General features: G+C 46.3%; 1 protein-coding gene across 3 annotated transcripts in view; it reads right to left on the bottom strand.

The window, feature by feature from the left end:
* Nucleotides 1-9370: 9370 nt before the first annotated feature.
* The window catches only part of RNF216 (ring finger protein 216), a 61041-nt gene continuing 49507 nt past the window's right edge, over nucleotides 9371-20904 (bottom strand). For all 3 annotated transcript variants that reach the window (XM_088148018.1, XM_088148019.1, XM_025170697.2), the window contains 3 exons: nucleotides 18853-19075; nucleotides 12732-12801; nucleotides 9371-12501 (listed from right to left, as the gene is read on the bottom strand). In XM_088148018.1, coding sequence (XP_088004144.1) covers nucleotides 12179-12501; nucleotides 12732-12801; nucleotides 18853-19075 — 616 coding nt within the window. In that variant the 3' untranslated portion in view covers nucleotides 9371-12178. The remainder of the gene's footprint in view (nucleotides 12502-12731; nucleotides 12802-18852; nucleotides 19076-20904) is intronic.

Below are 20904 nucleotides of genomic sequence, written 5' to 3' on the forward strand. Positions count from 1 at the left end.
ATGCCCTTCTGTGCTTGTTTGAGTTGCAGCTGGTGGGTAAAGATGGTCAACCAGAAGTGGTTTAGGAAAGACAGACTCCTCAGCTGCAATCTCTGTTGCCAACAGCAACTTGCCCCGAGTTTTTCTGGGGCAACAAAACAGGAGGTTTAAAGCTGGCGGCAAAGCAGGAGGTGCGGTGGACAAATCAATGGTGCAAAATGAGGTGATTCCAGTTTTCTGCTTGTCATCTCAATCGCCTGGAAGAATAAAGAGTGCTCTTTGCTGGGCCATCTCTGCCATTTCCAGCATAAATCAGGCTTCCTACTAAGCCACAGTAATTAAAACACTGTTAATTAAAAGCCCAGTCCAACCTCTTTTGAGTTCAGCTGGTAATTCCCAGGCCCTTTTCCTCATAGCAACATGGAAATCCTTAGTTTCTTGGATGCTTCTGGACTTCCTGATGGTCTCCCCTCCAAATCCTAACCAGGTCTGACTTGCAATACCTTACATGAAACCTGCTTTCTTCTGTCAGGCATCCTTCAGACGAGTTGAGAGCCCCAGGGACGGCACGTCTGGATGTTCGCTCTGGGGGAAGGTGACACTAAACCATGGCTGACTTCACACTTTGGATTAAGCCCTCAGGTGACTTGTTGGACTTAAGATGACGTTGGGTTTCTCACATGGAACCACAGACTGCTGAACCAGGGTTTGCTGAATAAACCAAAGCGGCTTAGCCTTAAGCCATGGCCTACAGACCACCAGAATGGGCGTTTTATCTGCAGCTTGCTAAGCAAAAGCCACGTCACAGGGTGCAACGCGTGAACCTGTTTTCCTCAATCTTAGTGGGGCCGGCGTGTCATGTAATCAAAACCAAGGTAGGAACGCAGCCGCTGTGGCTTGCAAACCATTGACATCTCAACTCCAAGCGCTGGGAACCAGGTCTCCACAACCTGGCCCACTTCAGAGGGCAGAGATGCTAACTCCGGCCTCACCAAGTAGCTTTGCTGGAGACTTCACGGGGCACCTTTTAAGCCCCTCCCAAGACAAATTAGCCTCCAACAACGGGGCTCGCCGAGCTGCAGAGGCTGACCCTTAATGGGGGCAGTGGGGCCGCTGACGGACGAGGCCCTCCCGTTGCCAGGGCGACGAGAGGCCTGACCGAGCATCTCGCGCGGAAGGCCGAAAACGGGGAACCGCAGCCCGCGCGCGAGCAAAAGCCTCGACTCACAGCAACCGCCTTGCTATTTCAGGCTAATCCCCCCCTTCATTTTTCCCCACAGAAACCCAGCTCAGCCTAGCCGCTGCTAAACAGAGGAGCTGCTTGTATTCTTTTGAGCTCAACTTCTTACTCATCTAGGAAAGGTTAAAAAAAAACAAACAAAAAAATGCCTTTAAGATTTCTCCAGTTGCTACAGAGCTGAGGAGAGTCAAGAATGACTGTGCAGTTAAAAAAAAAAAAAATCCGTCTTTATGTTTTTCGAGCGCCGTGTTGAGAATTCGTTTTGTATGTCCCTGTCCTTTGGTTTGATGGAATATAAAATGTGTTATTCCCCCCCCCCCAGTGGAGGAAAAAAAAAAGGGGGCGAAACTGCCGTGGGATGCAAAGCGCTTGCACTTCAGCAACAAGCTGGCCAAGGCGTGCATGCGGGTGAAAATCGAAAGTCTTCAGAAGCAGCAGCAGTCTTCTTTCAGGAGAGGAGGAGGAGGAAATGGAGGGCGGCATTTGGCAGAGCCGAGCTCTTGCGGTTCTGCCTGCCTTAATAGCCACAGAACAGAAATGGGGCTCAGGCTGGTTTGCATTTTCCAGCTGCCCCCACCCCCTTTAAAAAGCATGCTTCGGGCTGCCCCAGAAGCCCGTCCGCTTAATAGCTGCGCCTCTGAGGACTCCCCACCCGCCCACCACCAGCCCTCAACTGCAAAGAGCCCCCCTGCCCTTTTCGCCTCCCCGGGGTCCCTGAGCCCCCCCTCCCATCCTGCCTCTCCTCCCTTCCCCCCAAAGGCCGCCAGGCTGCCTCCTGCCGCGCTGAGAAATGGGAGAGGTGGAAAGGTCCTGACCCTGAATACGAAATGCGGCGGATGGGCAGGGGGCTGTCCTCTGCTCTTTGAAGACCGGAGGGCGGTGGGTTGCTTCGACGCCAGCTCCCAGCCTCTGGGGCCTTTCCTCTTGAATTCGACTCCGCTCCCTCCCTCGGAGAAGAGAGGTGCTTTTCTCCAGCCAAGCTCTGGAAGACTTTAAACCCGTGCTCTTCTCAGGCCTCCAAGCAACTCTCGTTCCTCCTCTTCCCAAATGTAGCTTCCGAGAAGTCCAGCAGTGCAAACCCTTTCTCTCCATTTCATATCCAAATACGTCCTACTCCGTAATTCTGGGGTGGGCAACCTATTTAAGGCAGGACTAGGCAAGACACTTGCAAAGTGCCCACCTAAGAGCATGGGGACCAGCGTGAGGACGACCAGCCCACAAACCCTTATTTAGCACAAAGTGAGCTAGGAACCCCGAGCGATGCTCTCTCCTTCCTTCTTGCAAATAGGTGGAGATCCTTTGCCAGCATCCTACTGAATTTATTTTGGTAAAGGATCATTTGAAAAAGACTTAAAGACGGAGGAGGAAGGGCAATCAGAAAAGGTGGTCGTCTCACGTGGAAGGAGAAGGCAAGACGGTTCAGGTCTGCAGCCAACATCTTGTGACCAAGGAGCTGGGTGTTTTGGAAATTGTGGTAGTACCACCTTCTCCCAGATTTCTTGGTTTCAATTTCCATAAATCCAGCCAGCATGGCAGGGGATTATCGGGGCTCGGGTCCAATGTATGGGGAAGACTGAGGAAGGCTGAGTAATGCAGTTCAAAAGGGTTCTTCTTCTGAAACACAAAGGTGCCTCCTCCAATGGCCACTTCCACTGACCATTAGAGAAAACTTTGAAATCTGAAGATGGAGTCCTTGGGGCTCTCTGAGCTGAAGATGTTTGGGTCGGGGGGGGGGAGATCAGCTCTGCTACTATGGAGATAAGAGTTTATCTTTGGGTGGGGGGCATTTCTTTTTAATCTTGTAAGCCATCCAGAGTCACTTGGGTGAGGTGGGTGGCTATATAAATAATACAATTAAAAAAAAAAATTATACTTTCCCAATCACAAGGCTCTGGGCTGGGACTACCAAGACCATAATTCACTTGGGATGACCCAGGCTAGGAAAAAAGCTATTAAGGTTCAAATATTCATGGTTACAACCACAAAGACCCCCTCTCCCCCCAAGACAATTACCTTCCCTTCCTTCTTAAAGAGCAATTAACAGTACCATCAATTTTCAGAGAGATTTTGAACCTTGGCCCAGCTGCTGCCATTCGACCTTTCCAATTCTCTCCGGTGTCATTAAAAGCAACAAGGGAAGGAAGCACGGAGGGGGAAAACAAGGGAAAAAAATAAAGGAGAAGACGGCAGAGAACGGGTGTACAATAGAACAATGAGAATTCTCCTTAAAATCAAAATTTAATCTCTCCCTTGTAATTACACTGAATTCCCAACAAATAAGGGAGACTATTTTCCTATAAAATTGTTTCAATTGTGGCTTTTCAAGAACAGCACGTCTTCGGAGGGGTAATTCCATCTTCTTGCAGCAAAATCACTGCCTCTTGCTGTACTCACAATTTAGGACAGCCCCCCTCACAAAAGAAAACTGAGCAAAAGCCAGGATCGAATGTGCTTCCAATAGCTCGTTTGGTTTTGATTCTGGGCTCCCTATTTCTCAGCTGTTTTCCTTGGAAGCAACACCAGGTCATCAGCCTTGGCATCAGGGCATGATCCTGCCCAATCCACTTCGGTTCACAGAGTCTGTGCCAGAGAGCTTCCTGTTGGATTACAGTCCCTATCGACAGAGGTGAGATGTGAAAAAATGCAATTTGGTTTTCTCTCTTGGAAAGCGTGTGGCCTTCAGATCCCATTGCTGGCAAATCTGTGCTAAAACCACCAACCGTAAGACTAGAAGATGCAGTTTCTTTGCAACCGATGATGAGAACAGAACTTGTTGCAAAAATCTGCAAGGAAGCCCAGGTCAGAAATCTTTACAGGTCATCCTCCTTTAGAGACTGCAATTGGGACCGACAACTAGGTTGTTAAATGAAGCGGTTGCTAAGTGAAAAATCATGTGACCACAACTGTGATTACAATGTTACGCAGGACAGCACGTACTAACTGATCGTACTGGCAAACACATGACTAAGAGAGAGATGCTGTGAAGGTTGTCAATGTGGGCATTGGCCACAAAGTTACTTTTTCATCACCGTCGTAACTGTGAATGGTCGCTGTCCAAAGCAGCTGCTAAACAAGGACTACCTGTACTGGTATTCAAGCAATGCCACCTGACCCATTGGCATACAAGGAGATTCTGCAAATAGCTTCCATGCAGTCATTCTCTTTGACCAAACTGGGCGGAGGGGCAGCTAGACACCCCTCAAGTTGGTACTTTGAAGTCCCTCCTGCCCATGGCTTTGATCCTTGTCATAAATCTAGCCTTCCACTGCTGAATTTTCTGTTTAGAAGAGGCAATATATGCCCAAACAGATCCAACCAAGCATGGAAGGTTACCAAGGTAGGAGGGATCACGAAGGGTTTGGGGGCAGAAGACTCTCATGGAGCTATGAGAGGGAAAGGAAAAAGCATTCTCCAGTAATATTATTTTGATTTTGGTCTTTAAAGCCCTTCATGGCATGGGGCCGGGTTACCTGAGGGACCGCCTCTCCCTGATTACATCTGCCCGTCCCATCAGGTCTAGCAGAAAAGGCATGCTGTGGGTCCCGTCTGCCAGGGAATCCCATGTGGGGGGTCCCAGGAGGCGGGCCTTCTCTGCTGTGGCGCCCGCCTTGTGGAATTTTTTCCCCCCGGAAGTGAGATTCACCCCATCTCTCTCAATCTCCTGCAAGTCCCTCAAGACCCGGCTATGTGATTAGGCCTGGGGCTCCTAGAGGACCGGGGAGATTTTGCGATGGCTCCCTTATTCATTTTATCCCCTCCTGTTTTGTGTGCTTTTATAGTTTTTTATTTGTAATTGTTTTTAGGTATTTATTCTTTTTAATTGCTGTACGCTGCCCAGAGTCACTTTGTGTGAGATGGGCGGCTATATAAATATAATAAATAAATAAATAAATGTGCAGAGGATCAGTTTACTGGATTCCCAAGAGCTGACTGCAATGGCGGAGTTCGACTGGGCTGGGGAGGGAGGATGATACGGAGCACACTTGCCTTTGAAATGCAGAGCTAATCTTACAAGACGTCCTTGTCATTTTTCCACCCACAGCTGCACATTCATTTAACTGGGATGGATTTCCCTCCTCGTGAGGAAGGGGGAATGTCATCAACAAAGCATCTCTTATTCTTTATCCCAGATTAGTAACTCAGAAATGGCTAGCGTGCCTGGCTCCCACCTCCCTCACCCTTGCAGCGAAATGGATTAGAATTAGTATTCACCGCACGGATGTGTAGGGAAAGGGGATTTTAAAAAAATGCCTTTTAAGGACCCTGCCTCCGCTGATTATTCAAAAGGGCCCCCGTGGAACTGATTTTGGAGCAGACATACCAAAAGGAGATTTCGATGCTGGAACCTGGCAATGCAGCCGTTCGAGATGAGCAACGGTTGCCAACTTAGCAATCCTTCCGACAGCATCACTTGCCCCCTTGAAAGGCAGGTGTGACACGCACAAAGACTCGCTCATACTTTGACCTGCTAATGCTCAATGTTGAGGCAAGAAACCATGGATCTCAAGTGCAACGAAGTAGATTTCAGCTGGACATCAGGAAGAATTTTTGAGCAGTAACAGCTATCTACAGGTAGTCCTCGACTTACAACCACAATTGGGACTGGAACCTCCATTGCTAAGCAATGCAGTCATGAAGTGAGTTGCACACAATTTTACGACGTTTTTTGCCATGGTCGATAAGTGGATCCAGCTTCCCCCATTGACTTTGCTTGCTGGAAGCCCCTGGAAAGGTCGCAAATGGCAATCACATGACTCCGGGACACTGCAACCATCGTAAATACGTGCCAGTTGCCAAGCGTCCGAACTCTGATCATGCCACTGCGGGGACACTGCGATGGACCTAAGTGCGAGGACCGGCTGTAAGTTACTTTTTTCAGCGCCATCATAACTTCCAATGGTCATTAAACAAATGGTCATAAATCGAGGACTACCTGTACAATGAAGCAGGCTGTCTCAGGAGATGGTGGACTTGCTTAGGTTGGAGGTATTTAAACAGAGGCTGGAGGGCCATCTTTCAGAGATGCTGTAGCGGTGGATTCCTGCTCGGGGCAAGGGTTGAGATGGATGATCTCCATGGTCTGTTCCAACCCCTACGTTCTAAGATTCTGTAACCCAGCTCCAAGACAAACTTTCTGTTTAGGTCCTATTCCTTCTGCATCCATGTTACTTTGGTAGTCTGTATTTTAGTACTGTTCAGGAATCACTTAACAGTCGCTACCTTTAAAAGAAAAAAATAATTTTAGCCACGGAAAACATTTTCCAGCTATCTCAGCAACGAATGACGTCCTGCGATCCTCCAGTGTTCTGCAGATGGTGAAAAGTAAACTTGAATGCAAAAAAACTGTGTGCCACAGGTCGATTATATCCTGAACATCAAGTGAGCCAAAGAAACTCACGAGCGATTCTAATGTTTGAGCTGTGGTTTGAGATTAGATTGCACTTTTACAACACACCTCTGCGAAGAAAAACCTGGCACTTTCACACACAAAATGTTCCTGGTAAGCCCAAACAGAGAACCGATGAACGACCTTTTTATAAATGGGTTTCTAACTCTTGGAAAATGAAATAATACATTTCATTCTGGAATATGTTTACTGGGTACATGCTATCCCAAGATATTCCAGTCTGAGCTTTACCCGTAGCAAACTCCAACTATGAACCACCGTTTTCAAATGAAGCCTTCAAAATTCTGTAATGTCTGGAGCAGTTTTTGCTTTGCAACTAAATAAAGATACTCCAAACGGAGAAAAAGGAGGCATTCTCAACTTACCCATAAAATGACAATGGAGGTTGAGTTTGGGTGGAACTGCATCCTGGAATGGGAAGCTGGAATTCTTCTGAGACTGAAAATGTGGGGGGAAAGGGGGGGCTGCCATATTCATGTGCACATGTGCGTTTGGAACAGATTAAGCTTTTGTGAAATATTTCAACTGTTTTCACCCAGGGACATTGACTGTTTCGAAACGCAGGGATTTGAAAATTTGCACATAACTCCAACTGATCTATCTGGCCTGGCTGCTGACTAAGCAGAGCAACCCAACACTCCTCAGCACTGATCCTCCACAGGAAACCAGGATGCATGAAACAGGGAGCACAATTTTTTTTTAATTACAAAAAATTCAAATTACAATATAATACAGAGACTTTTTACACACAGATTAGAACAGTTTCCTACCAGAAGGTAAAGAAAAATATTCTTTTTTTTTCCCGTTTTTTTTTTTTTTTAATAAACCACTTAGTCATTTTCGGCTATGTTATACAAAGTTTTCGGACATGCGCATCTCCCCTTGATAGGGCTTTGCTCCTTTTTTAAATTAACTTCTCTCTCTCTCTCTCTTTTTTGCTAAGTGCAAATACTAGATTTCTCTCTCCACCTTTTAAGGCAAGTTAAATGCGACACTGCAAAGTTGATAATAGAAAGTACCTGTTAAAATATCAAGCGGGGGGGAACCATACACTTCTCCTTGTCTACCCGTAAAGAGATGAACTTTATATATATATATATATATATATATATATATATATATATATAAAATTTTTAAAAAGCTACAAATAAAAAGCACACACAAAAAATGGAATTTCATACAAATTCCATTCTCCACCCAAGCAACTTTCAACTCATATGCATGTTCGTTTAAAATATTCAGGAAGTTCCAATTAATGACAGAAAAAAAGCAGACCAACAAGATCCAAGAGAGACAGAACATGGCTTTGAGAAAGCGAAGCTGGGAAAGTCACGGGTTCGCCCACAACCTTGCAGAGTAGTCAACCGTATTGCTGGAGCCCTGACCCAGAAAGAGAGAAAGACAAAAAGAAAAGAAAAAAAAAGAAAAAAAGACTCTGAAGGCTGGCATTTAAGCTCTTTGCCACACCTTAGTAGTATCTGGTCCTCTCCAGAAGGGACAGCTGAGGACCACAGATGGCTTTCAGACTGCAGGTGGTCTCACATTTTATTTTTAAAAGCTCTGCACATGTGGAGGCAAAAACAGCGCACCTTCCCATCTGCAAGTTTTGAATACGCAGGGTTTTTTTTTTTAATTGGTTTGGTATGATAAGCCATTACCGGCTACAGACCAGGCTCGAAACCGTCACCCCAGTGGGAATTGACACCTGCGGGATATTTGAGATGCGTGTTTGGGGCAGTCTCTTCCTGCCTTCCTTCTCAATCTGACAAGCTTGTTGATCATTTGGGAAAAACAGAAGACCCCATACGAGTCCGATGGCTTTGTCAACAAATACATTTCCTGGTGCTTTGGGCTTCTTCCTACGCATAATTCCTCCCACAAATGTATTATGGAAAATAATCCCAGGCCGTAGCCTTCAAAAGTCAGTTCAAGAAACAGACTGTTCATTCTAAACCAGTGTTTCTCAACCTCGGCCACTTGAAGATGGGTGGACTTCAACTCCCAGAATTCCCCAGCCAGCCATGCTGGCTGGGGAATTCTGGGAGTTGAAGTCCACCCATCTTCAAGTGGCCAAGGTTGAGAAACACTGTTCTAAACCATGAGTGGGCAACCTGTAGCTCTCCAGATGTTCCTGAAACGTAAGGTGAACATGGCCAGTGGTAGGGGAGGTTGCCCACTCCTTCTAAACCACATCCCACAAGCAGAGAAGTCAGAAAATGGAAACAGCAATGGCGGGTTCAACGATAAAAGAATCCCCACCTGTAACAGGGAGCACCACTGGAACACACTGTTCAAGACACTTCGAGAGATGAAATCTAAGTGGCAGGTCTGATCTCCTACCACCCAGAGTAAATGAACTCTTTGTTTCAGCCTTTACCCAGCCACCAAAGATGTGCTAATATTCTGGAACTCAAACTGCAGGAAGGGGAGGGAGGGGGTTGCTACCTCAGCAGATAAATGATGGAGAAGAATGAAGGGTGTAAGTATTTTTCACTTTAAATGTAGCCCAAATAACCAAGGCTTATCCAGAATAATAATGAAAAAAAAAAAAAAAGAAAGCTTTAAGAAGCAAAAGAACTCAATTTCCTAGGAACCAGGATTCTCTCTAACTCAAGAACTTCTATGAGGACAGTCTAATCCATGTAGCAAGAATGAAAATATATATATATATATATATATATATATATATATATTCTTGCTACTGCTTCAAATCTAATCCATGTAGCAAGAATGAATATATATATATATATATATATATATATTCTTGCTACTGCTTCAAATCCAAGATGGGTCTGCATGGATTAGAATATATATATATATATGAATGAGACAAGCCCATGACAATTGCTACTTCAAGGAAGCTGATCCCTTAAGGTTAAGGTGCCGATTTTAAAACCTGAATAAAATCAACAGAGCAGCATTGGATCAGCCTGGTCTTAATGGATCGGGTTGGTTTTGTTTTCACGGCCAAACTGTGGCAAAGAAACAGGAAGCTAACAACATTATTTTTAACCTACGTAGCTAAGATGGTACCGGAATGGCAACGCAACGGAATTGAAGCTGGCAGAAAACCAGGATGGCTGAAAGGACATGGGGAATATGGCTCCTATCAGATTAAATTCCCAACTAAACCCAACCTTTACCCACGTCTTCACAGTTGAGGGCATCCCATTTTCTCACCAAGGAAAAGGCTCCACAATTCACCGTAGGAACGTTCTGCTGCTGACTAGCCTGATCAACGTTTACTGATCAGGAAGGACGTGGGTCCCCAGAACCCCTGGGGATGAGCAGCTATTCTAAGCATCTCGGGGTTATTTCAGAAACCAGGGATTTGAAAGAAAACCTATCTGTAAAGATTTTGGGTTGTATTATCGAGGTCAAAGGGACAGGGGAGAGAGGAGGATTTGAACTGCTTGATTTCCAGGTGGGAAAATAAACGCTGCTTTGATAAGATCACGTAAGGGACACAGGTACCTAGAATCAGGAGAGTCACTGTTGAAAAGCAGCAATGGCTTCGCCATCTGGCAATTCCCTGATTCTTTTTCACACTTACAGTTCGAGTGGAGGGAAAAGTCACCATGTTCACGTGCCTCCGTCCTCTCTGCTATGGCCAGAGTCAAAGGATCCTGTCATTCCAGGAATATATAGTTTTTCTTACAGAGGAAATGGGATTTTGGGGGGAGGGGGTTGGGAGACGACCTCAGAGCTAGTCCAGATTCAAAAACATCATTTGTTCTATATTGCTTGAACCGAGCCAATGCCCAGAAGGAAACCATGGGGAGATTCCCTCGGTGGATTTATGTTGAAGAGAAGAAAAGGAGTCGGAAAAAACCATTTTCTGCCCCATCCTTCCCCAATCTGGCATCTTCCAGACACACGAGGGTCGCAGCTCCCAGAAGTCTGACCCAAAGAGACCCTTGCTGGTAAACGTATCTGGGAGGAAAGTCTTCAGTCTGATCTGAAGGTTGCTGGTTTGGGAAGGGCTGTATCTAAGGACACCATCAGTGTCCCTTCCTGACTGACGCTAAGCTGATTCATACAGAGCAGTGTTTCTCAGCCTCAGCAATTTTGAGATGTGTGGACTTCAACTCCCAAAATTGCTGAGGTTGAGAAACAGTGACACAGAGAGCAGAAATCATGAGAACCAGCTGTGGGGCTCAATTCCTTGTCCTTGAAGCTCCTGTGGGCTGGCTGATCACGCAGCAGCTTTTTGACATGCTTCTGGGGCCACACCTCTTCACAGGGAAGGTGTGCAGCCACAGAGGACGGAGAGGAACCACACCGGTGTACAAATGATGGGAGGGGACTCCTGGGGAAACAGGAGCATTTGGAGAACTGACCCCACCCATCCATACAACGAGCTGCGTTGATCTAAAGCCATCACTTCTGCTGAAAATCTCAACGATGGGACAACAGACAGCAGAGAGAGAGCCAGCAGCTTGGTTGCATGTCTACCCCTGGGGCTTCAAGAGAGCAGCTCTGCATGAAGGATGCATAAAGGAGCTTACGGCCATATGCCTCCACAGGTGTCCAAAGCATGTCCCTCAAGGTGCACAGGGACAGTTCTCCCAGCCACACGGACTACACTCCCAACATATTGCATGCCACGGTAGCAACCTGAGCATTCACCCCAACACCAGAGAAAGCGGAGGAGGCACAATTGCACGCCTGTCGTCTTTCCACAGAACCCTAATCATTTGACCTCTTTGTAGACCAGCCTGTTTGTCATCAACTCCTCCAGCGGGGGCTATCGTTCCATCCCAAGGTTTCCATGCACAATGCTCTCAACTGAGAGCAGCTCCAGGGGGGTCCACAATGCTTAAGAGTAACTAGCCAAATCAGGGGCCCAACTCCAGACACAAGGACAGAACACCAGCCACCAGCCATGGCAATGGCTGGGCCACTGATTTCATTTCAAGACCTATCCGGTCTGTGCTTTCTAAGCGTGCCCTGAGCTGTAACCAAGGCCCGTCAGGTTTCGGAGTGGGTGAGCTGGGTCTGTCCAAGCTTGCTTTGGGAAATCCCGACCCATTAAAAAGGGCGCTTTCTAGCAGAAGAGGGAAGCAGTGGAGCAACAAGCTAAGAAGCCCCCCGCACCTCGCTTTCTGAAAGTCTGGGTGGCCACCTGAGCGTTTCAAATATTCCAGAGGGTTCCTCCGCCAGCGTCAACCTCTGCTTGGTTGAGATGCCGGTGGTTCTGCTGCCATGGAGGGGAGCCACACGGCTTCCAGTTCAGGCTGTCCCGCTGACCAGAACGCATTTTTGCAGTGCTGTCCCTCCAACTCACCTCATTCAGAAATCCTCTCCTAAACCAACAGTGCCTGCAGAACAACAGTGCCAGGACAAACCTTTTTTTTGCAACGAGGGCACCTCTGCATCTAGCAGAGGGTGAACCCGGAAGTCTGAACCGGGGAACGACACAACCGGGGGAAGGAGTGAAGGTGGACTCTGCACCTGGAGTTTAACAGGAAGGGAGAAGAGGGGACCATCTACCAGTGTGCGGACTTTCCCTGCAGCAACTTCCAGAAGGAACGGCGCCTCCCTGAACTGGGTCAGAACCGATGTCGAGGCTGAGGACCAAAGTGCATAGGAAGATTGTGCTCCAACTGCAGGTTCATTTGGGGAAAGTCGTAGTTCACCCTCATATTGGGGAGCGGGGGCACATAAGGGGCTGGGATGGGGCCGAGATTAATGGGGCCGAGGTTGTTGTACAGGGGGCGCACCGGGGGGAGGGGGAAAGGGGGGTGCACGAATGGATACGGGGGCATTTGGTGGTGGTGGAGATTCTGGGGAACCGGCCTGGGGATGGCTTCAATCCGTGGGATCTTCTCTGCAGGCTTTTCTGCAGGGGGCCCGATCCGCTTAAAACTGTTTTCTGCAAAAGAAAAAAAAAATATATATCAGAAATAGAAGGTGGGGAAGAGTGTGACAATTTTAAAAGCTTATTGTCCTCTGTCTGAATTGCCTTCTCGGGACAGGGATGAAGCAACTGAGTCATTTTGACTGACCCGGGTGCCAGATCGATGTTTCTTTAAGGGAGTTCCAGACTAATATTCCAACACAGCCGAGCTGCTCTTACACATTCAACTAAAAGATTAAACAAACCTCCATTCTTCCTCTTTTGTTCTTCTTCAGCTTCCTTCTGAATTTCCTGGATTATCTTCTCATCGTCCTCCTGTAAGGGACAGGAACACCCAGAGCTATCAAGAGAGCTATAGATCAATATGCCTAAATTTATGTAAAAAAAAAAGAAAGAAAAATTGAAATGCTGAACGAAGGCGCCCCCAGTTTCTGCAAGGAGAAAATCCTGTTTATTCTGCACACATGTATTTTGCGACATTTACTCATTTCTGCTGCTATTTATTCACATTGGACCACCCCTGACGATTGCAAATATTTCATAGCTACCCCTGCTTCTCTAGTTCCCGAAATTCCACCCACAACACTTTAAGGCATGCCTTCGGAGCCAGAAGGCCTAAGAGCTCATCTTTAAAAAGGAAAAGAAAAAGAAAAAAAAAAGTTACTAAGAATTGTCGGGAATCTGCTAATAAATCTGGTGCCTCCCCTCCGCTTCTTATGAGAATGCACCGTGACACATTTTTCTGGTCACAAGTCAATTACAGCCATTCTGAGTGACCACAGTTAAGCGTTTAGGGGGTGGTAAGCTGGGGGTGCGGCGTATTTTTCAGGACAATTTGTAACGTGGTCAGGGAGGGAACAGAGAGCAAAACAGCAGGACTTCTATCAGGCTGATGATGATTTGCTGCAGACCTGCACAGAACCCTCGCCCTCTTTGCGAAGCCGAGCAGAGAAGGAGTGCCAATCCGGCTGTGCGCCGACTGGCCCAGCAAGCAGATGGCAGCAGGTGGGATCTTTCAAGGAGGGGCTGGAGCTCCATTAATATTTCAAACAACATTCAACCATTACATATTTAGATGAAAGCTCCAGCTCTGGACTGCTAGGCCCAAGCAACTGGGCAGGGAAGTAGAATGAAAGGTACCAGGTAAGGCAGCTGAAGGAGGTCTTTGATCTTAGCTAGGACTTGAGGATGGAGCTGTCCCTAGCAAAAACGCCAACTTAAGTTCAGATCTCAGCTTCTTTATGTTAATGTGGGTTACCACGAGAACAACGAGCAGTAAGAAACGTATCATGTACTCCAAATAGGGGTCCTATTTGCAGTGCCCATTTCCCACACTCAAACGCTACAAGCGAGACACCAAACATTTCCAGCCAGTGCCAACCAAGCGAGATCCAGTTCAGGAGAAAGACCACAGGTTTGTGGGAGCAAGGGTACAGCAGATGTTGTCAAATCTCACAGCATCATTGTCCCTCACAGCAGGACCAGCTCTGGGATTGTATGTGTAGACACAAACTCTTCCCTCATGACTTGAGATGTCCATTGCAGCTAGGGGGGAAAACACACCCTATAGTATTACAATATTAAATTCCACTGGACATCTTGTTTTCATTTCTTCACTTTTTAATGTCTTCCGTGGAAAATGCTCTGCATTTGGAGAATACCCTGAAACACCCCTAGGAAAGAAACATGCAGTCTCAGTTGAACATACACACGCGCACACACACAGATGGAGGGATGACAGAAACTTGCCAGTTTCCCAATTTGGATTTCATAAAACATGTCTGGAAGTTTTGCCAAAGCCCTCTCCTCCCCTTCCTCCTCCATTTTATTGTTTGATGGGAATCAATTAGCATTTGGCTGGATGATGGGTATGATTCAGTCCAACCAAAGGTTGTTCTTGAATTCACTAAGTCAGTAGTTTACATTCACAGATCTTCCAAGCTGATCATTAGGGCAGAATGAACTCTTGTGGGACTTGAACAGTACCACTTTTTCCTCTCCACAGTAAAGACCACAGTGTAAGAAGTCTGCAACTCACACAATCTAGGCATGGAAGACATTTGGAGTCATAAACCAAGGATCGTATTGTCTCTAGGATCCCCCACATCTAACAATTTGGAGACCATGTACTGTCGTGAACGGTCCTCATACTGAAATACATCTTTAAACACGCACTTGTGTATGTGTCCACACACAGAGATACATATGTGTGTATCAAGGTGGCATCAGAATGTTCATTGAAACAGACTAATACTGATGCCTCTCTGGACTTACTCCTAATACCAGCATGAGAAGAGGACATTACTCCATTCATCCAGGGAACACCAAAGCGCAGCTTTATCTTTCCTTGAGTTCTCTTTTGCTTTGCAAGGATAAGTAAGTAAGTAACCCTTGCTTGCTAGCCTGGACTTCCTGGAGAAAGGGTACCATAAAGATGCAACAGATGGAAACATCTTGCCAGAATGAGATGCAAGACCATGAACTAAAGCTTCAGAAGATGCCACCTGGACCCTGGACCCAATGGCACGGGGAGCAGAGGCAGGCCTAATCAACGTAGCACCAAACCTATCACTGCAAGAATCTCCAGGTGCAGCTATTGTTTGTGATTTTGGACAAGTCACTGCTCTATTGGTAGGTTCCACCACCAAGAGGGGATCATTTTATCATCCACATTCTTTTGAACAACTTGTCTAGGACGATGAAAAGCAATCAAGCAAAGGTAATTGAGCAAAATAATTAGTTGGCTCAAGTGGTATCAAAGACAAGACCTCTACTATGCTTCAGGACTGATCTATATTATCACTGGATTTAATCTGATTTATATTATGTGCCATTAAGTCAGTTTTGACTCTTAGTGACTACACAGATAAGATTTCCTCTAGGATCACCAATATAACTGAGTCCAGCCACCTTGCTGCTGGTTGTCCTCTACTTCTTCCACCTTTCCTAGCATTATGGACTTCTCCAGAGAGAAGAGACTTAAGAGAAGAGACTTAACTAAGTCTTTGCATAATGTGTCCACAATACAATAATTTGAGCTTGGTTCTTTGTGCCTCAAATGAGAACTCTGGATTGATTCTGGAAGTGGCTAATCTGTAATCCTGTATCTAGATATTGTCAGACAGATGCAGAATGCTCTAACACAGTGTTTCTCAGTCTCAGCAACTTTATGACGTGTGGACTTCAACTCCCAGAATTCCCCAGCCTGCATGCTGGCTGGGGAATTCTGGGAGCTGAAGTTGACACAACGTAAAGCTGCTGAGATTGAGAGACACTGCTCCAGCAGCTCCTGAAAACCCACCCATTTCCAGGGCATACTTTCCTACTCTCTGATCCCATCACTGGTGGTTAATTCCTTGGCATGCGACAGTGATGATTTGAATCCTTTCAAGCACGCTTGAAACACCTCTGGAATGCTGAGGAGACAGGAATGTGAAGCAAATGTGCATATGGCAGAATTAACTAACTGCTGACATCTATATGGGACAAAGTTAAAGACTAAGATATGCAGCCACCAGCTGTTCGGTGACGCCTGCCTCCTTCAAACATCCCCCTCTCCAGAACTGGCCGCTAACATGAAAAGTTTTCTTCTCCCATTTATTGCGTGCATGTACTTGAGCAGGCAGTCATGGGGATCTTGTTAAGGTGATGATACTAACAATATTCTGTACATAGTAAATACAAGTTTTACATAGCAAAAAGAGCTGAGTTATGCAAATAATGCAAATTCGCAGAGTTTTGCTCACTCGGCACAATGCATCGCAACCCTTTGAACAATTTCGCATAACTTCTTCTAGGGCTGTTGGTCATGGAGGAGTCGCACAGAGTATCAAAATCCTGTTCCCAGACTGCCATCTTCTGAGATCTCATTAAACAAGGTCCAAATACTTCAAGTTTGGAGCAACAGGAACTAGGAGTTTGTTAAACCAAGAGCGAGAAAGGGGGGAAAAAAGAAAGGTACTTCTTAATTCTGTGCCTACATTCTACGTGTCCTGGTGGATGCCCAGAGAGATGGCTGTAAACCTACTGGGCACCCTAGGCAACATGATGGGAAATGGCACCAAGACTGACACTGTGAGCAGGAACTAGAAAAAGTGTTGCCTTAAGTGTGATCCTGAAGAATATTTAGAAACAGTAAGGGCCATGATGCGTATGACTCAACTTCCGAGAAGAAAAGAAGCCACCAAGCGTGGAGAGCCTTCTGAGGGCAGAAGCATTCTTATGCCCAGGAAAAGGAGGTAGTATTAGGAAGAGGCTCAGTCTGGCTCCTCTCGGACTCAAGGTGGTCTAAGAGGGAGAGGAAGGGAGAACCCAACCCGATTTGCAAGATTCTGTTACTAGAGCCTCTCTCGATAAAGCTTAGAACTAGTCTTCGTGTGGAATCGGTTTCCTGATCTGGGCAACCTCGAAGGGCTGACATTATATCATTCCAATCTTGCTGTCCAGGAAAACTATGAAACAAGAAGCAGAACGCCGTAGAGACCAACCCATAGCGGAAACTGCTTTAAATCCAGGAAGAGAGCTCTGAAAATTATGGATGCGTCTGGAAGGAGACTAAGTTTTTTTTTAAAAAAACAGTTTTTATTAAAAGGTCTTCCATATATAATAAGAAATACATTTAAGGAAAAAAATAGCGTCAAGTAAATGTGAAAAAGAAACGAGAGGAAAAGAAGATGCAAAGAAAAAAGGAGAAAAAAGAAAAAGAAAATAAAAGCACTGAAAACGTGAAAAATATGTATATAAAGAAGCGGCCTCTGATCTCCCTCTCTGCAGTTATACATACAATCCTAATCAAACCGCTCTAAGATTATATCATAATTTCCTTCTTTTTATAATCCATTCTTTCTAATCATCAAGAATGAGACTGAGTTTTTGAGGGATGTTTTCTAGCTAGGCTAAAAGAACCCGAAGCGCTCTCGTCTCTGTTCAGACAGCCTGCCTTCAAAATGACTTTATCTCAACGAGAAAACCAACCCCCCTTTTTAAAGCCAGCAGCCCCCATCACCTCTGAAAGGAAGGAATCTTACAACTGGAATGTGCTTTTTGTGAAGACCTATTTCCTTTTACCTGTCTGGAGCCCACCCCAGATCAAAATCGTTGGGTGAACCTCAAGGATTAGGTATTGTGAAAGGTAGATAAGAAAAGAAAAACTCACCCAATTTAAGGTTGGGCCTTATCCTTTCTCCTCTTTCTTTTCAGGGGCGAGCCTTCTAAGACAGCAGTGGGTAGTTTCTGGTGGCTGGGAGGAAGCGCTACGTATTTTGGGGGGCACGGACAAGGTTGCAAATGGGGGGCAGAGCTGTGTCCCACACATACAGGAAGGCTGTTTTGATTTGTTTGCTGTATTCTGGTTTTTTTTTTTAGTTTATGAAGGGAGAGTTAGGCTTCAAAAAGAAACTGTGTTTACCTTATTCTGGAACTCATGCCAGTTCGGGGATGTTTCAGTGCCGCTGATTTGCAACAACTGGGTCTGAGGAGGAGTTCTGGGGTCACTGAAGGAATTTAAGGGCTGCACCTGGCCCTGGGGCTTCAGGTTGCTTACCTTCCCTCTGGACTGTAAGTCTCCAGGCCAACCATGGCTGGGTGCCCAAAACTAAAGGGGAAAAGTGCAACGACCAGAAAGAGTGGGAAAAGCGAAGTCCCAAATCAAACTAAAAGACAATCTTACTGCTGAAGCTTCCCCGGCAGACATATTCCTTTCAACGCAAGAAAATTCTCGTGCGAGATATTTTTATAGTCTTTGCATCAAGCTAGAGTAACCAGCTAATGATTTCAGGATGGAGGGGATTTATTTAAAAGTGGCATTTAAAATGAGTCAATAGGAACCAGTTTCTCCATCTGTAATCTGATACACACGCATGGAGATCTCCGTCCTTTTCCTCCATGTGTGGGCACAGCTGTTCCCAATAAGCTCAAAAATGCTTTCATGGTGCATGGATGTTCAGAGGGAGGAGGAGAACAAGGACTTAAAAAAAAAAATCATTCCCATATTAAACCAGGGAACATCTCAACAGCGACAGGCAAAGGGGGACTGAGCCACCCGGAGCCTCTCCAATGCAGTGGAAAAACGAAGGTGGGGTGTGTGTGAAATGGTGACAGCACGCCAGCAAGAGGGAGAGAAATCCTCTATGAAAAGGAAAGATTCTACTGATGAACACATACCGACAGAGCGCTCAACCAACACAGCCCGGAGATCCCAAGATACAGAGTCAGCGCCCCCACCGCACCCATGAAGATGCCTCAAGGGAGCAGAAGACCGGCGTTTCTGATTGTGCAAACCGCAGCGAGATTGTCACGGGGTCGATCCCCTTGGGGTGGTGGAGAGAAGCAGGTTAGGAGAAATTAAGGGGTGTCCCAGGCACTTACCGTGGGGTCTGTCCAAAGGGAACACTTCGCACAGTCTTGGCAAGGGGCTCCCGGGGAACGAGGATGCTGGCAGAAGTGGTCATACCCATTAATGGCAGCTCGGCAGAGGTAGCACATCTGGGCCCCGCAGCGACAGGACATGCGGTTGCAGCCTTCCGATTTGATCAAGCCAGTAGCGCATTTGTGGCACTTCCTAATGCGGGCTGCTGTCATCTTCTCTTCTCTGGAAGGCAATGGGCAAGAGTCAGGCAGGCACCAGAAAAGAGCATGATGTGTCTTCAGATGGTCAATGGCTCATGCTCCAGGGGCTGCAGTTTGAAAAGACTGTCGGAAGCTGGGTTGGTCAAGGATTTCACCTACGTCATTGGAGAGAAGCTGCTGGCTGAAGATCGTAGAAGCCACCCCCCTTGAACCTGATGCCTTCCAAGCATGAAGGCAGAGCAGTTCTGAAAATGTCCCGCCAGTTCTGATTTGAAGGCCAACAGGTGGTTTGGAGCTCACGAAGATGCACAGGCAGGACCCACCTAACTTCTTAAAGCAGCTATGTCTTTTCCTGAGATTGCACAATTGTCCCAAGAAAAGACATATCTGGTTTAAAGAGCTTCAGACAAGTAGAATGGGCACGCTCACATTTGACCCAGTGCTCTCCAGATGCTGTGCGACCACCCCTCTCTCCCGACTGCTGCTCATGTTTGCTGATGGAATTGCAAATCCAGCTACATCTGGCAGAGCACTAGTTTATCACTCTTCTCCTTGGCCAAGACTCTCTCCCACGTGCAGGGTGGTACAGCTGGAGGCAGGCTCTTTGCCTTAATTACATCTGAAATGACTGTCTGGCCACAGAAAAATTTGGGTAATATTACTTCAGCTAGATGACAGTTCTAAGCACGACATGTTCAATACACACACACACACACATCTTTGAATAGTTTTATTTTAGAACTTGTCTTTTTGCTGAAGGCCACCCTTTACCCAAAGTGGACTTCTGCAGTTGGAGTCTTCTTATAGATGAGAACACAATACCGTTAACAGCTGTTTCAACAGCTGTCAGCCCTTCAAGGTAGGCCAGGTCAGGAAAGAGACTGGAACTACTTTACCAATATAGACTAGAGCAGTGTTTCTCAACCTTGGGAACTTTAAGATGTGTGGACTTCAACTCCCAGAATTCCCCAACCATGCTGACTGGGGAATTCTGGGAGTTGAAGTCCACACATCTTAAAGTTCCCAAGGTTGAGAAACTGGGCTAGAGTAACAGAATTGTGAAAGCCTGGCTGCGTTTTCACTTCTCTCCCCCTTACTCTCTAATGAATTAGGGAGGAGGCCAGTCTGAGCGTCTTTCTCAGCCTTCCTCTGTTTCCTGGGTTTAAGCATGTTTTGGTTAATGTAACCATCATCTCTACTGAGTTTCTCCAAGCTTATCTCCACAGCTCTTTGCACCAGCCTTCTCCCAAAGGTGGGTGTCTTCTGTTGAAAGCTAATAAGGTTGCCAAAGCCACTGCTGATTTAATGGTCTCAGCCCATCCCACCAGACCCAGTGGAATGGAGATGCTCCAGATCCCTTCTCTGAGACAAAGTCATCTAGTGGGACCCAGGAGACATGCCTTCTCAGTCACAGCACCTGCTCTCTGGAACAGTCTTCCCCCTGACTCTGTTGGCCCTTTGGAAGGCCTCGAAGACCACATTTCAAGCACTCAAGCAAGGGTGTTAGCGGTGCCCAGGAAGTGTGTTTTGGGGTTGTGAGTTGATTATGAGAGGCCTTAATGATCATATGAGGATTGTTTTAACTGCATTTTGTTTTGTTCCATACCGATTTTTTAAAGTGGCTTTTTTATGTACAGTTCGTTAGCTGCCCAGGGCTGTCCGTTTAAGGTGGGCGGCCATACGCATGCTTTAAAATAAATAGCTAAAATAAACAAACAAACTTAGGAGATGAAAACCAATTAAGTCTGAACATTCATCACCGACCGACATTCTGCAAGCTTCAATCTGGTGTCCTAGAGAACCAGCGAGGCAGCAAACTTTTGCCTAGAAACAGGTGAAGGTCTGGAACTC

Source organism: Python bivittatus, unplaced genomic scaffold (genome assembly GCF_059951505.1).
Source record: "Python bivittatus isolate LINGU-HERP-01145 unplaced genomic scaffold, Pbiv_v1 ctg000560_np1212, whole genome shotgun sequence".
Lineage (NCBI taxonomy): Eukaryota > Metazoa > Chordata > Lepidosauria > Squamata > Pythonidae > Python > Python bivittatus.